General features: G+C 45.3%; 1 protein-coding gene across 3 annotated transcripts in view; it reads right to left on the reverse strand.

The window, feature by feature from the left end:
* The window catches only part of APBA2 (amyloid beta precursor protein binding family A member 2), a 206,777-nt gene that overhangs the window by 57,574 nt on the left and 134,472 nt on the right, over positions 1–14,731 (reverse strand). For all 3 annotated transcript variants that reach the window (XM_037510098.1, XM_054694791.1, XM_037510099.2), the window contains exon 4: positions 7,237–8,242. In XM_037510098.1, the coding sequence (XP_037365995.1) occupies positions 7,237–8,202 (966 nt within the window). In that variant the 5' untranslated portion in view covers positions 8,203–8,242. The remainder of the gene's footprint in view (positions 1–7,236; positions 8,243–14,731) is intronic.

Below are 14,731 nucleotides of genomic sequence, written 5' to 3' on the forward strand. Positions count from 1 at the left end.
GAGCTTCGAGATTAGGTTGTTTCTTTGAGTTCTTTCTTGTTTTTTGATGTGAGCTTCTATTGCTATATATTTTCCTCTTATTACTGCTTTTGCTGCATCCCATACATTTAGGATATTGGTGTCCTCCTTGTCATTCAATTCAAAGAATTTTTTAATTTCTTCTTTGATCTCCTCGTTAGTCCAGTGGTCTTCCAGTAGTGTGGCTTTTAATCTCCATGAGGTAGGATAGTTCCTTGCCTTCTTTTTATGATTTATTTCTAGTTTGATGCCTTCGTGGTCAGAAAAGATGGTTGGTATGATTTCAATCTTGGTGTATCTGTTGATGTTTGTCTTGTGCCCCAGTATGTGATCGATCCTGGAGAATGATCCGTGTGCGCTTGAGAAGAATGTGTACTCCGTTTTTTTTGGGTTTAGTGTTCTATAGATGTCTGTTAAGCCCAAATGCTCTAGGTCCTTATTTAGAGCTTTAGTTTCTTTACTTATTTTTTGTCTTGTTGATCTATCCATTGTTGATAGTGGTGTGTTGAAGTCTCCCACTACATATGTGTTTTCTCTGATGTCTGTTTTCAGAGAGGACAACAGTTGTCTGATATATTTTGGTGCTCTTTCGTTTGGTGAGTATATGTTAATGAGTGTTATTTCTTCTTGAAGTATTGTCCCCTTAATCATAATGTAGTGACCATTGGGGTCTCTTTTTATTTTTTTGAGTTTGAAGTCTGTTTTATCTGATATAAGTATAGCTGTTCCTGCTTTCTTTTTTGGCCCATTTGCTTGTAGGATTGTTTTCCATCCTTTGACTTTGAGCCTATTTTTATCTTTTGTAGCTAAATGTGTTTCCTGGAGACAGCAAAAGGTTGGGTTTTGTTTCTTAATCCAGGCTGCAACTCTGTGTCTTTTTATGAAGAGTTTAGTCCATTTACATTTAGAGTTAATATTGATATGTTAGCATCTGTATTTGCCATTATGTTTGTCTTTCCTTTGATTTTATTTATTTATTCTTTTAATAACTTTTTTTTTTTTGGTCTTCTTTCGTTGTTATTCGTCACTCTGAGGTTCTGGCTTTAGGATTCCTTGTAGTATTTTTTGGAGTGGGGGTTTAGTCGCAATGAAATTCCGGAGTTTCTCTTTGTCTGGGAAGGTCCATATTCTTTCTTCATGGAGGAAAGAGAGCTTTGCGGGATAGAGTATTCTTGGTTGGCATCTGTTTTCTTGGAGTCTGTTGACTATGTCCCTCCACTCTCTCCTTGCCCGTAGTGTTTCTTCAGAGAAGTCTGATGTCAGCCTGATTGGTTTTCCTTTGAATGTTATCTGTTTCTTCCCTCTTGTCAGCTTCATTATTTTTTCCTTGTCCTGGATTCTTGGGAGCTTTACTATTATGTGTCTTGCTGTGTTTTTCCTTTCGTCGTGGAAGTTTGGTGTTCTTCTTGCTTCTTGTATATCAATTTTCAGCTCCTTCTTCTCATTTGGGAAGTTCTCTTCAATTATATCCATGAATATTTTCTCTGTTCCTACATCTCTCTCCTCTCCTTCTGGAATTCCTATAACTCTTATATTTCCTTTCCTCATGGAGTCAGATAGTTCCCGAAGTCTTTCTTCATTCTTTTTCCTTCGTACTTCTCTTTCCTTTTCTGTTTTGGTTCTTTTTATTTCTGTGTCTTCAAGATTACTTATTCGTTCTTCCATTTCATCTATTCTGCTTTCATTGCTTTTCCCAGAGTTCTTTAGTTCCTCCATTAATTCTTTGATCTCCTGCATTTCTCTTACTTCCCTCTTTAGGGACTCAATTTCCTTCTTCTGATCTATCACTTTTTTAATCATGGCAATTTTAAATTCTCTTTCTGGAAGGCTCAGAAGTTCTTCCAAGTTGCTGTCGTTGCAATCTGGGGAGTGGTTTTCTTTTTGTGGTGTGCTTCTTTCCTGAGGAGTTTTTAGGTTGCGTGTGGTTCTTCTATTCCCTACTGTCTGTTTTCTAATTTGTCGTATGCGTTGGGACACTGTGTTGCTCGGACTGACTGACATCTTGGGTGAACTTCTCCGCTCCCCTCTGGCTCTTCCAGGAGCCATCTCTGTCTTCTGGGGGAGCTTTCTGCTGGTTTTAGGCAGTTTTTACTGAAGAAATGTCCCTGTTCTCAAATGGCGAAGCGGGATGCAGTCCCTGCGCCTCCGGTTTCAGGCACACTCTTCTGCGCACCCGGTCTGCCCCGGACGTGGGTGCCTGCTCCCTCTGTGGGCTCAGACTGCTGGTCGGAAGGGGCCTGGCGTGGAATAACTTCCCGGCTGGCCACTGGGTCCTCCAGAAACCTTCTGCCCTTTTCAAGCAGTCTTAAGAAATGTCCTGTTTTATAGGGTGTTAGTGACTTTTTTTTCCTGGTCGCTAGGTGGCGCCAGAGATCTCTCCTATTGTCCTTGGGGGGCTGTTTTTCGCCTCCCCCCACCCCGTGGGACAGAGAACAGAGCGGGAATGGTAGGGTACACCTCAACAGCTTTGGGGTGCTGTGTCTGCCTTGTGCCCCACCGTCGTGGAGAAACCACGCCCCGAATTTTCGTGCCCCGGGTCTCAGTTCAAAGCCCTCAGTTCCAGGACGCGGGCTGTAGCCCAGTTCAGTGGCGTGGGAATGGCGCCTTTTGCACCGCTCCCGTGCCTGGGTGCCTGGATCCTGCTCACTCAGGGAGGGACCTTCACCTCAGTGAGGACCTCCGCGCGTCTCCCCGCAAGCCTAGGTCGTCTCCCCGCAAGCCTAGGTCGCAGGCGCGGGGACCTGGGCAGCCGCGATCCAGGTCTGCACTTGCTTTTCAAGCGCGCCGAGCACTCCGCGTTTCCGCGCCAGCTTACCGGCAGCCCGGGCTGTGTGCGCGTCTCCCGGGGTCTTTGTTCTTCTCTAATGGCGCCCGGAGCCGTTTGCTCACCGCCGCGGCGGATCCTGCAGGGTTCGCCTCAGCTCCCGTTCACGGGGTGTGGTGGCTGCAATAGTTCCTTTCCGCTCACAGTCCCGCTTGCTGCCTCGTTTGTTCTTAAATTTTTTTTTTAAATAGAGGCATGTTTTTATTTATTTATTTGTTTGTTTGTTTGTTTTGTTTATACATGCACTGGGTACAGTCAGAAGCGCGGGAGGGTGAGAGAATTCACCAGAGCCAGAGCGGGGAGCAGAGCAGGCAGAAGGACCTAAGTACAGTGCTCCGGGGATCGAACCGGCGCTGCAGAGGCCGCAGGCAGCTTCGCAACCCAGCGCTCAACCACTGCGCCACCAGGGAGGCCCTCCTTTTTCGAATTCCTGGAGTGACTCCAATTTTTACCTTTCCTGCATGTGACTGCCAATGACCTTGGGAAACGCCTAGTGGGTTGATTTCAGGGTTACCAATAAATTTTATCAAGTATGCAAGTCCACAAATTATTCATGAATAATGAAGATCAAATGTCTACAGCTCACTGACTGTTCAGAGGATGCTTGGGGAAATACCAGTAGTCCATTTCTTTGATTTGAAAGCTCTAAACAATGGAAATCTATAATGCCACATGGCAAAATAGTTTCTGCCTTTATTTCCAAATTTTCCTCAATGAACCTGATTTATGTTGAAGTAACTTTTAACTCAAAAACGTTCACACATAGGTCCCCTCCGGTCCCACACTCATCTCCCTTCTTCCTGCAATTTGAGACCATCTCCTCTGGGCTCTCTCTTATCCCGCTTCCCCCCCAGTTCAGACCTCTCGTTTCATCACAGCCGTACAAGTGGGGAGTCAACCTGCAACCTGGAGCCTGTTCAGAATGCACAGCATCCTGCAGCGCCAGCGCCAGAGACCTCCGGAGAGCACGCATTTCATTTCCTACACACGGAGCAACTCATTTTTTATATCAGTCAGACTAAAGCAATTCCCTCCGTGATGTTCATCCTCCCAGTTTGGGAATGCAAAGCAGACAATAAATCCCTCTGTACCCAAAGGAGGTGGAAAGGTGACAGATGAGTCATCCATGTCTTAAAAAGTGCTACAGAGAAAACGAAAAGGTGAGTGAAATTCTAAAGAAAACATCTGCAAGCAAAAGGCACCATTTCCAGTGCACAGAGTGATCCATTGGACATGGAGAAGCATTAAACCTGAAAAGATAAAGGGGATGAACGGAACCTTCCCAGAAGAGAGACAAGTAGAGAGTCCTAGGCAGATGTTCAGTATGCACTGCACAGGAATTTATCCTCCAATAAACAGAAAGAAAGAAACACAATTCATACAAAGATGCTATGGTGGCATCTGCGTTAGAGAAGATGCCTCAACACTTGCCCAGGAAGCTGTACACCCGGGATTATACAGGGGTGTAAATGAATGGCAACTCAATAAAAATTGAATTAAAAAAATAGAGAATGACATTTGCAACCACGTGCTGGATAGCGGGTATGCACAAACTCATGGCGGATCTCCCACATGGAAGAGCCAACATCAGTAACCTAACCATGAGAGCTGGTTGGCAAAGGAAAACTGTTCATGTCAGATTTTAAAAGCTGGATGGCAAAACCATCTGTGGACTTAGAATGACAGCTCCACACATTTTTGTGTTCTGTGTTAGAGTCTGAAAAGGAAGGAAAAAATGAAACTAGCTCATCTAGGGTGCTGGGGACCATGGGGCACGTTGTCTCGACCTTCCCATATCTGTTTCTATTGTAATATTGTTGTCTGTGCAATAACTAAATAAAATACTATTTATTCCTGTTAAAAGTATCCAGGAGATAATTTTTCAAGCTCTAAAAAAAAAAAAGAGGTAAGGGGCCAGGCAACTTTTCCTCTGAGGGAGGTCTTGCACCTCATAGTTTCTCAGACTGGAAGGTGGCATCTTGTTGAACTACCGACTGGGATTCAGTAGGCTGGGTGGGGTTCCCCAGGGGTGCCAGTGTGGCTCGGCATGGACCACAATTTAAAAAGTATGAATCTTGGGTCTCCTTGGTGGCATCAAAATGCAAGTGCCAGACCAATGGAATCGAATAGAAATCCAGAAATAAACCCACAGATTTATGGTCAACTAATATTTGACAAAGGGGCAAAGAATATGCACTGGAGCAAAGAAAGTTTGTTCAATAAATGGTGCTGGAAAAACTGGTTGCTACATGCAAAAGAATGAAGCTTGACCACTACCTCACACCATGCACAAAAGCCAACTCAAAATGGATTAAAGAACTAGACATAAGACCTGAAACCATAAAATACATAGAAGGAAATATAGGCAAAACACTACATGACATGCACATCAAAGACATCTTTACAGACACATCACCCAAAGCAGTGATAGTGAAGGCAAAGATAAACAGCTGGGACTACATCAAATTAAAGAGCTTCTGCACAGCAAAAGAGACAATAACCAAAACAAAGAGAAACCCCACCAACTGGGAGAACATTTTTGCACACAACGCTAATGATAAAGGACTGATGACAAAAATCTACGAAGAGCTGATGAGACTCAACAACAAAGAAAATAATCCAGTCAAAATATGGGCAGAAGAGCTAAAAAGAAACTTCTCTGAAGAAGAAATGCAAATGGCCAACAGGTATATGAAAAAATATTCAACATCACTTGTCATCAGGGAAATGCAAATCAAAACTACCATGAGATACCATCTTACACCAGTGAGAATGGCACATATTAAAAAAACTAGCAACAACAAATGTTGGCGAGGTTGTGGAGAAAAAGGAACTCTCCTGCACTGTTGCTGGGAGTGCAAACTGGTCCAACCACTTTGGAGAGCTGTGTGGAGATTCCTCAACCTACTAGATAGAGCTTCCATATGATCCAGCAATTCCACTCCTAGGTATTTACCCAAATGCCCAAACAACCCAAATGCCCAAAAATAGATGGAAACAACCCAAATGCCCAAAAATAGATGACTGGATCAAGAAGATGTGGTACATATACACAATGGAATATTACTCAGCAATCAAAAAAGATAAACTCATGCAGTTTGCAGCCACATGGACGGAGCTAGAAGGGATCATGCTCAGCGAAATAAGTCAGAAAGAAAAAGAAAAATACCGGATGGTCTCACTCATAGCAGGAATTTAGAAAACCTAAATAAGAGACCAGGAAAAAGACTAATCAATACAAAGTGAAAATCAAAATCAACAAGCAACTATAAACCAGAGACACACTACGGGGTGGGGGCGGGGAAAGGAAGGACTAGAGTCAAAATAAGGGGGGAGATGCAATTGTATGGGGAATATAACCAAAATGAAAATGCATACATTGTGCAAAGATGAAAAAAGATGTAAGAATTATATAAAATAAAATATTGAAATTTAAAAAAATGCAAGTGCCAGAAATCTAATAGCAAGTCAATGTGACTTCTGAACACAAGTTCTCACCAGATAGAAAGCATGTGTGTGTGTGTATATGTGTGTATGTGTGTATTTTTCAAACTCATGAACTCTTCTGGGGGAAAATAAAAATTAACAGTTTAAAAAATATGAAAGCAGTTAATTATTATTTGTACCATAATTGGTCAAATAGCAGTTTATTTTGCATGTGTATATATACACGCAAACACACACGCACATATATATTTTCTTATATAGGAGTCCTAAGAATCACATCTTTATATGACCACTGTATTTTTTTCCCTGAAAGGCAGCTTTTCAACTGTGTTTATTAAAATACACACTTACTTTGCTATAATTAAAAAAAAATACAATTTTACTTAAATCCATTGGCTTCACGAGCATGCAATTCTTCCTTGAGTGCTTTGTCAAACCTTCAAATAATTCTTTTCAAATAGTTATTTAGAACAAATTGCATAGCACACCAAGGTCCCCAGGGCTTGCAGAGAAGGGTCAGTGGGATTTGATACCCCTGTGAAGTGTACCCAGGTCACAGGCCCTTGCCCCTGGGGCATCCCACTGCTGGCACAGCAGTGCGTGCTCACCAGCAACCCCACACCCTCGCAGATGTCCTGCCAGCCTGAAGAAATCACCCCCAACTTCCACCCCAACGACGAGCAGATCCAGGGCAAGCAGGCTAGAGACCCAACCTCTTATGGCTGAGTGGGGTGTCTCCAGGAGCAACTAGCTACCAACCAGCCCTCCACGAGCCTGTCTGGCATTGCAGATGCCCCTGCTGAGTGGCCAGAACGTGCACACACAAGCTGCCTCTGAAGGAAGCGCTAAGCCCGCGCATCTGCCTCCACATCTGTGCAGGCTCTACCCCAACCTCCTTCACTCTCTAGGCCCCTCCACCCCTTCCCTGCAAATGGCCAGCATCCTACCTGCTCTTGGGGCCACTTTGGCCTGTCCTCTGGAGTCCTGCTCTTGGTCTTGAAGCCTCTCTGGGGGTCTCCAGAGTGTTTGGCCTCAGGAGGGAGGTTCAGTGACTTGGGCCTTCCCTCATGCCTGCTGGGACCTCGGCTGGCCTCGCTGGGCGGGCAGGCCTCCGTGAGGTCCCCAGCTGCTGGCTCAGGTCCCTGCCCGAGGGTGTGCTCAGGGCTGGTGTCCCCGGCACTGGCGATGCTGGTCATACTCAAGCTCATCTTGATCTCAGCCACGATCTGATCAATGTCCTCTTCCTGGTCCTCCAGTTCCCCATCCCCACGCCGGGGGCGATAGGGGGCCGCACCCCCTGTGTTCCCGTTGGCCTCTGCGGGGTAGTAGTCCTGGTAGCCCTCTTCGCTGGGACAGTAGTGGACCCCTTCTTCCTGGTCCTGGGCCTCCAGGACGGAAGACTCGTCCTCTGGGATGGGGAGGTGACCGTCTCGGTAGTCCGGGCTGCCTTGGTCCTCATGGCCATGCGGGTGTGGGCCTGCCGAGTCCGTCCACTCCTCCACCGCCTCCTGGCACTCATCCGTCTCCAGGTGGTGTGCGCCGTGGGCCAGGTACCCCTCCCCGTTGCAGTCCATGCCCTCCAAGTAGCTGTCGTCCTCAGGACAGTAGCGGATGTAGTAGGTGATGCCCTCCTCCTCCTCAGGGAGGCCCTCATCGTAATCCTCTTCCTCTGAGGTGTTGTTCACATAGTCAGAGCTGGAGTCCCCGTCCGGGCTGTGGTCATGGCACTCCTGCTCCACAGGCGTGGGGCTCTCCGGCCGCAGGGTGGCCAGCTCCAGGCCCTGGGGCTCATATTCCTCCAGGGGCAGCTCCACGTCCTCACCCTCGGGCTCCTGGCTGTGGGGCATGGGGCCCGGCCTCACCCTGTGGTCTAGCATGCTGCTCGCTGTGCTCTGACGCTTCCGATTGGCCATGGTGGACGCTCACACGGCCATCATCCCCTGGAGGCAGCCACTGTGAGGAGGAACATCAGAAAGAGAAGTCAGAACCCCACAAAGCACGGCCACCCCAAGAATCATGCCAGGATGCACCCGAGTGTCACCAGCCTGCTTTCTCAGAACAAACTAACACACATCTGTTCAAATAACGTGACCACCTCACCCCAGCTGTCTCGTGTCTTGGATCGAGATGCATGCATGCCAAAGAGAAAGGGGGTACACAGGGCAGAGGAAAGGGAGGCTGAGGCTCCATACCAGGTCCCCTGCTTCTTTCCCTGAAGCTCACCAGCTCATTCATGGGTCCTTGAAAATGCTCACTCGATCTGGACAGCCCAAGTGACCAAACAAATGGCCCGAAGATCAGGTTGTTTGCTCTCAAAATGAAAGGAGCTTTTGCTCAACACGATGAAGCGAGATAGGGAGAAGTTTCCCCTCCCCTACAAGCCTGTCCTGCCCTCCTTGACACAGAAAACTCTTCTTCCTTCTCACTCCAAATCACACAACATCCATCCAGTGACTGGACTGGCCAGGATCTCCCCAGGATAAGCACCTTACAGAGATGCTGAAGCTGGGCTGCAGCCCCCCAGGTTCCAAGGGGTGAGGGTACAGGAGGGAGGACACCACTAGAAGGATTCACTGCCTGCATCCCAGAGAAGAGGAACACACAGGGGAGGGCAGAGGAAGTGGGTTAGGGGGCATGGTTACTTGCAAAGATTCCAGGCACCAAGGCTGGGGGGTCCCTCACCCCAATTGCCAGAGCTATGCATTTTATCCCGAGACCTATGCAGAGTCCTTACGCAATGTTCAGCAAGAGCACAATCACCTGGTTTCTCTCTCATCTCCACCTCTCTGGACCCAGCATGGAGGAGACTCTGGGGGACAGAAGGCTGGAGGAAGGGAGAGCTGAGAAGAGACTGTTCTAAGGGAATAGTCTCTCAAGGAAGCTTCAGGAAAGGGGCATCCATACCCGGTGTTCAAATGTTCGTTAATGTTCTACTTTTTTTTTTAATGTTCTACTTTTTAAGCTGAGTGGGTGTCCAGAGGTTTGCTTTATTCTTTCAATTACTTTTGTATTACATGTGCCTTTTTTTATTGTGGGACCCTCGCCGGTGGCCAGGGATCGAACTGGCGCTGCAGAGGCTGCCAGGCAGCCTTGCAACCCAGCGCTCAACCACTGCGCCACCAGGGGAAGCCCTACATGTGCCTTTTTTTAATTTGCATGACAGTTTTCACTGATTTAAAAGACTTACTTTGCTAGTAAGATATGAGAGTCTTTGTATTCAAAAAGGGTTAAAAGGATAAGTATGTTACCAGTATTTTACCAAAATTAAAAAAAAATTAATGAGAGCTTAAACAACAACAGCTGGAAATGAGAAAGAAGCAAATCAGCAAGTATTTAGCAAGTAAAAGTAGTGGGATTGGGGGTCAGTAGGGAGGGGACATAGGGGTTCCCCAGGCAGTCCCTGCCCAGGATCCTAACTTGCCCCTGAACATACTTTCTTCTCCCGTGTCTCCCCAGGGAAGTCATAAGCTAAAGACCTTCTGCATTCAGTATTCCCCAGGGCACCCAGCACAGCATCTTGCTTGTTGTGGTGCCTAAAACACATCTTGTTATGAGATCGGGTATACCAGATGGTCGCAGTCACAGCACTATGAATATTCCCCAAAGAATGGAGGAGATAATTATTTCATCCAGTCCAGACACTCAGAGTGTGAGCACAATTACTGATTAAGCCACATGCTTAATTCACTCCAAGTTTCCCATCACCAGGGGCCCTCAAATGGCCAAAATGCTGAAAGCTGTGCAAAGACTGGAGCGATATCCCACACCAGGAAGTTTAGCACTGAGCTGTACCCTGTAGGGTCTGAATGCCTTCCAGAGTCACTCCATTCCCAAACCCTGAAACTGGCAGGACAATTCCAGGAGTTTCCTCCCAGGCAGGGAGCAAGGTGCTCAGTGCTTCAGGTCACTGAGCTTCCTCCCTGCCACTCATCATCTTAAAAATGGTCTCTACCATTCACAGAGAAGGTCAGACACTGGGGACTTGCCATATTAGCGCTATAGGGATGCCAGAAGAACTCGGGCCCCACACTCCTTTGAACACAGTCGCCACTAACAGGTCGCCACTAACAGTCGCCCAAAATGGTCCCTCAAAAGCAAGCATTGAATAAAAGGGTTAACGGAGATCTGATTCCTATGGCAGAAGGGGTAGCAGCTACTCTCAAGTGAGCACACAGTTCCTACTCCCTGGGGGTGACGGCATCTCTGCAGCACTTTCGTATTCCGTACCTCCCCAGGGCTTACACCAGACCAGCACCCTGCAGATACCCACCACCTTGCTAAGAACAAACAGACACACAGTGCCTCTATCTTAACTTTAAGGTCTATATCACTTATGGGATAAAATCTGTACACACACACAATGGCCACGCCTATAGAAAACACCCTCTCAGGCAACATAAGACACAAAGACTAAAATACATACATGAGAATAACATGAGACAGTCCCAGATCCTACTAATAAGTACCCAAGTGAACTATAATGTAAGGTTGCCCAGGCAAAATCTCAGTGGAATACTGGGGTAAGTTAGCTCCAATGATTCTCAAGTTTATTTAGAAAACTAAACATGTGGAAACAGCTCAAAAATATCTGAAAATAAAAATGAGGGAAAACTTGTTTTATCAAGTATTTAAATACACAGTTAAGTCCTCATTACACATCATTGCCAAAAGGTTCTTGGGAACTGTGACTTAATCAAAATGGGCACATGATGAAACCAATTTCACCAAAGGCTAATTAACATAAACAAGAATTATGTTTCTATTGCCTACTTCTGGTTACAAAAACATCATCAAGCTTCTCAATAACGACCCAAAATACTTCTAATACTCAACAATCATCTTCAGCCATTCACTTTCCAACCTGCTTATTCCAGTCCAGGGTGGCCAATGGCTGGAGCTTACCCTAGCTATTCAGGGAGCCAGTGGAACCCCAACCCTTCCATCTGGAGGCACATCACACCCATACTCACACACTCGCCCTGACTTGGACAACTGAGTTAAGCCAATGAGCCTCATGAGCACAGCTTTGGGACATGGAAGGAAACTGGGGTCCTTGGAGAAAACCCACACTCTGGAAAGACTGTGCCAACTTCACAAAGGCAATGGTCCAGGCTGGGAATGGATTTTCTTTTTGCATCAGTATTTTAACAAAATGTGGAACAAAACACATTTAAGGATCTGTAGTATTCTAAAGTCACAGTCATTTAAATGACATGGTCTTGTTGCTGGATGGATAAATATCATATAAAGTAGAAAATCCAGAAGCAGAACTATTCCTAAATAAGAATGTAGTTTAAAACATGTAGGGTTATCAGCCATCCAGAACACTGAACTTTCAGTGCTAACAACAGGATGGGGGCGGGGGTCAACCTAAGGCGTGTGAAAAAGAATATTCTATTCAACGAGGGGTGTTGGGATATTGGGTAAATGAGAGATTCTCAAATTTTGCTATACCCTGAATTAACTGAGGAGTCTTTACAAGTACTGGTGTCTGGCATTCCAATTTCATTGGTATGCGGTGGGACCTGGCAGCCAGACTTTCAATGTACAGCAAAGTTTGCAAACCACTGGGAGAAAAATCATTTGGAAGAAAACTGCCTTCTCTTTTACATATATACAGTGTTCAGATGAGCTAAATATTTAAACATCAAGGAAAGGACTCCATAGAGTGGTCAGATTTGCTTGCTTCAAGGGGAAATGCTTGGACACTCCTATGGGATATCTGGACCCCCATGAAGCTGAGGGTGGGATGCAGCTCACAGACCCAGAAAATGTCACAGGGAGGAGCACATGTTTCCTCTGGCTCCAGGAAACAAGGCCATTTTTCCCTGAAGCAAGCAGATTTGGTCGGGGATAGCCATCTCTGTCCAGATGTAAAAAAGAGGTTCCCTCCTCATGTCTCAACCATGAAGACCAATGACCAACCTAAATGCTGCCAGTTACCAGAAAATCGTCTCTCACTCTACCTCTACTGTCCAACAAGAGATTTTTATACATTTATCATTGGTCCTGTGAACATACTGTATAATGTTCTAGAAAATGACCCCTTTTGCGCTGGCAGACAGAAAAGCAAGACCATCTGCACACACTTGACGTCTGAACCAGCTTGATACACAATCTGATGCCTGCAGGGAAAGCCAGTCTTTTCACTCTCACAGACAATGACCAAAGAGCCCAAAAAGCATCTCTACAGTACATTCTTTGGAAAGAGATTAAAACCTGCATTGATTCCCTCTGTGCATAGACAGTATCAACATATTTTTAGGTAGGGATAACTTAGAAACTTCCGTTAAGAATAATTACATTTTTAATGTCAATGACTCACTGTTCCTATCTATATAACCTAAATTCAAAGGCATATTTGTTGGAGCAATTCTTACAGAATAAAATCTGTCCAACTGTTTCCCAAGTTTGAATCCTCACTTCATCTAATAAGCTCTTTGTCTAAGTATCATGGAGACTTTATTTCCAGTTAACTGTTTTTCACCTAATTTCACCCAAGCAGGATCGCCCCATTTATTTAAGTCCTAAAGGTCCCTGGACAGGACTGCATTTCTTCATAGCTCTAGACATCTCATATAAGTTTATTTCTAACTTTTTTTTTTTTTGGGTGGTTGTTGGGAGTGAATTTTCTCTCCCATTATATATTTACCTGGTTATTGTTGGTACATTAAAAAAAAAATCTATAGTGATCTTACGGAAGCCCATGTTTAGTTTTTTTAAGATTTATTTATTTATGCATACAAGAATTGGGGTACAGTTCGGAGGTACGGGGGGAGGGAGGGTGAGAGAATTTCACCAAGGCTGAGTGAGGAACAGAATAGGCAGATCGACTGAAATACTCTGCTGAGGAGAGCAGCAGGCGAGACAGGAGAGGTCTGCTGCTCCAAGTGGGTAGATCCCTGGCAGTCAGGAATCGAACTCATGCCGCAGAGGCTGCAGATCGCTTCATAGGTTGCGTCTTAACCCCTCACACCACCAGGGAGGTCCAAAAGCCTATGTTTAAATTCTAATAGTTTTTAGCTGGTAATTTTGGTTTTTTCTCCAATATCTTGTCATCTTTTCTGGCTGCATTGCCCTGGACCTTTACAACATGGTGAAATGACAATAATGTCCGTGACTTACTCCAAAGTGCAATGAAAATGTCTTTGCTTTTATCAGGGCCAGTGGGAAATGGGGAGGGGGAAGGCACTGGCCCCAAGTGCAACACTTACCATGTCACCAAGAAACTCAGGAATCAAAATATTTAAATAAAATACTTTAAGAAATCCAAATCAATGCAAAAAACATTCATGATGAACAAAATGCCAACATTTAAATAGAGACAGTTTTTCTTTTTGCCTCAGGCCCTATCATGACTGAATAAAATGAATGATCCAGTTTTTTAACTTTTCACCACTACATAGAATACTGCTTGTTTAATGGTGTGGATCCTCTGTTTGGTTTCTCTTTCACATGGTTATAAATGGAAAGAGACCCACGGCGGCCACCCCAGGAGACAGCCACATCTTTGAAAATGGGTCTGCAGGATCATATTTAACCAATTGGGGCACTTTTGGTGTAAGAGAAGCAGTCCTCTTATTAACGATGGAGACAGAAGGTCTTTGTTTAAATTCAGACCTCCATTTACTGATGGATCTCAGGCCACTTGTTTATGGGCAGATGGGTTTCCCCCCTTGGGAAACTGAACCAATAGCACCTGCCTGCAGGGCTTAAAGTGCGTTAAATAGGAGAGGAGCCCATTCAGGTCCCACCTCCGTGAAAGTCTGTTTTTGTTTTCTTTTACTATTTACAGGCAGTTAAGGAAAATTTTTAATGAAATGGGAAGGGCGAGGATGCCTGATTAGGTGTGTACCTTAGATGCCAAGTGGAGGTCTGCCAACACTGGTCATGGGAGTGGCCACTATCAGGTAACAGTGACCCTGACCGTGGACACATGGGCATCTCTGCAAAGGGGTATCGGTGATCCAGGTGCAACTGCACAAAGGAAGACCCTGAGGAGTCAAGAATTGCTGCCTCAGTCCCAATGCAGTGACTCTCATTTCAGTGAGCACAGGGTCTGCCTGGGGAGTATGAAGGTTACGATACTGAGACTTATATGAAACACACACACACACAAATGTATACATGTATAAGTGTGTTTATACCAATTATATTTTCCACATTTATTTGTTCCTTAGCTCATAGCTCCCAAAAGCATCAGAACTGCCCAAGGGTTAAACACGTTAAAGGTCTTTTGCTATGTTGATAAAGGAAATTTTTTGGAAAACACCTAAGGATGGGGGGTACTGGTTGCCAAGGAAACCAACATGAATAGAAGGTGGAAATTTCAGTCCCTCACCTCTCACCCCCAACCTCAGGGGAGAGGAGAGAGAATGGATGTTGAATCAATTGCCAATGGCCGATTACGTAATCACCGATGTCCATGTAATGTAGTCACCC

The sequence above is a fragment of the Talpa occidentalis genome, unplaced genomic scaffold, assembly GCF_014898055.3.
Source record: "Talpa occidentalis isolate TD23 unplaced genomic scaffold, MPIMG_talOcc4v2.1 talOcc4.14, whole genome shotgun sequence".
NCBI classification, from domain to species: Eukaryota; Metazoa; Chordata; class Mammalia; order Eulipotyphla; family Talpidae; genus Talpa; species Talpa occidentalis.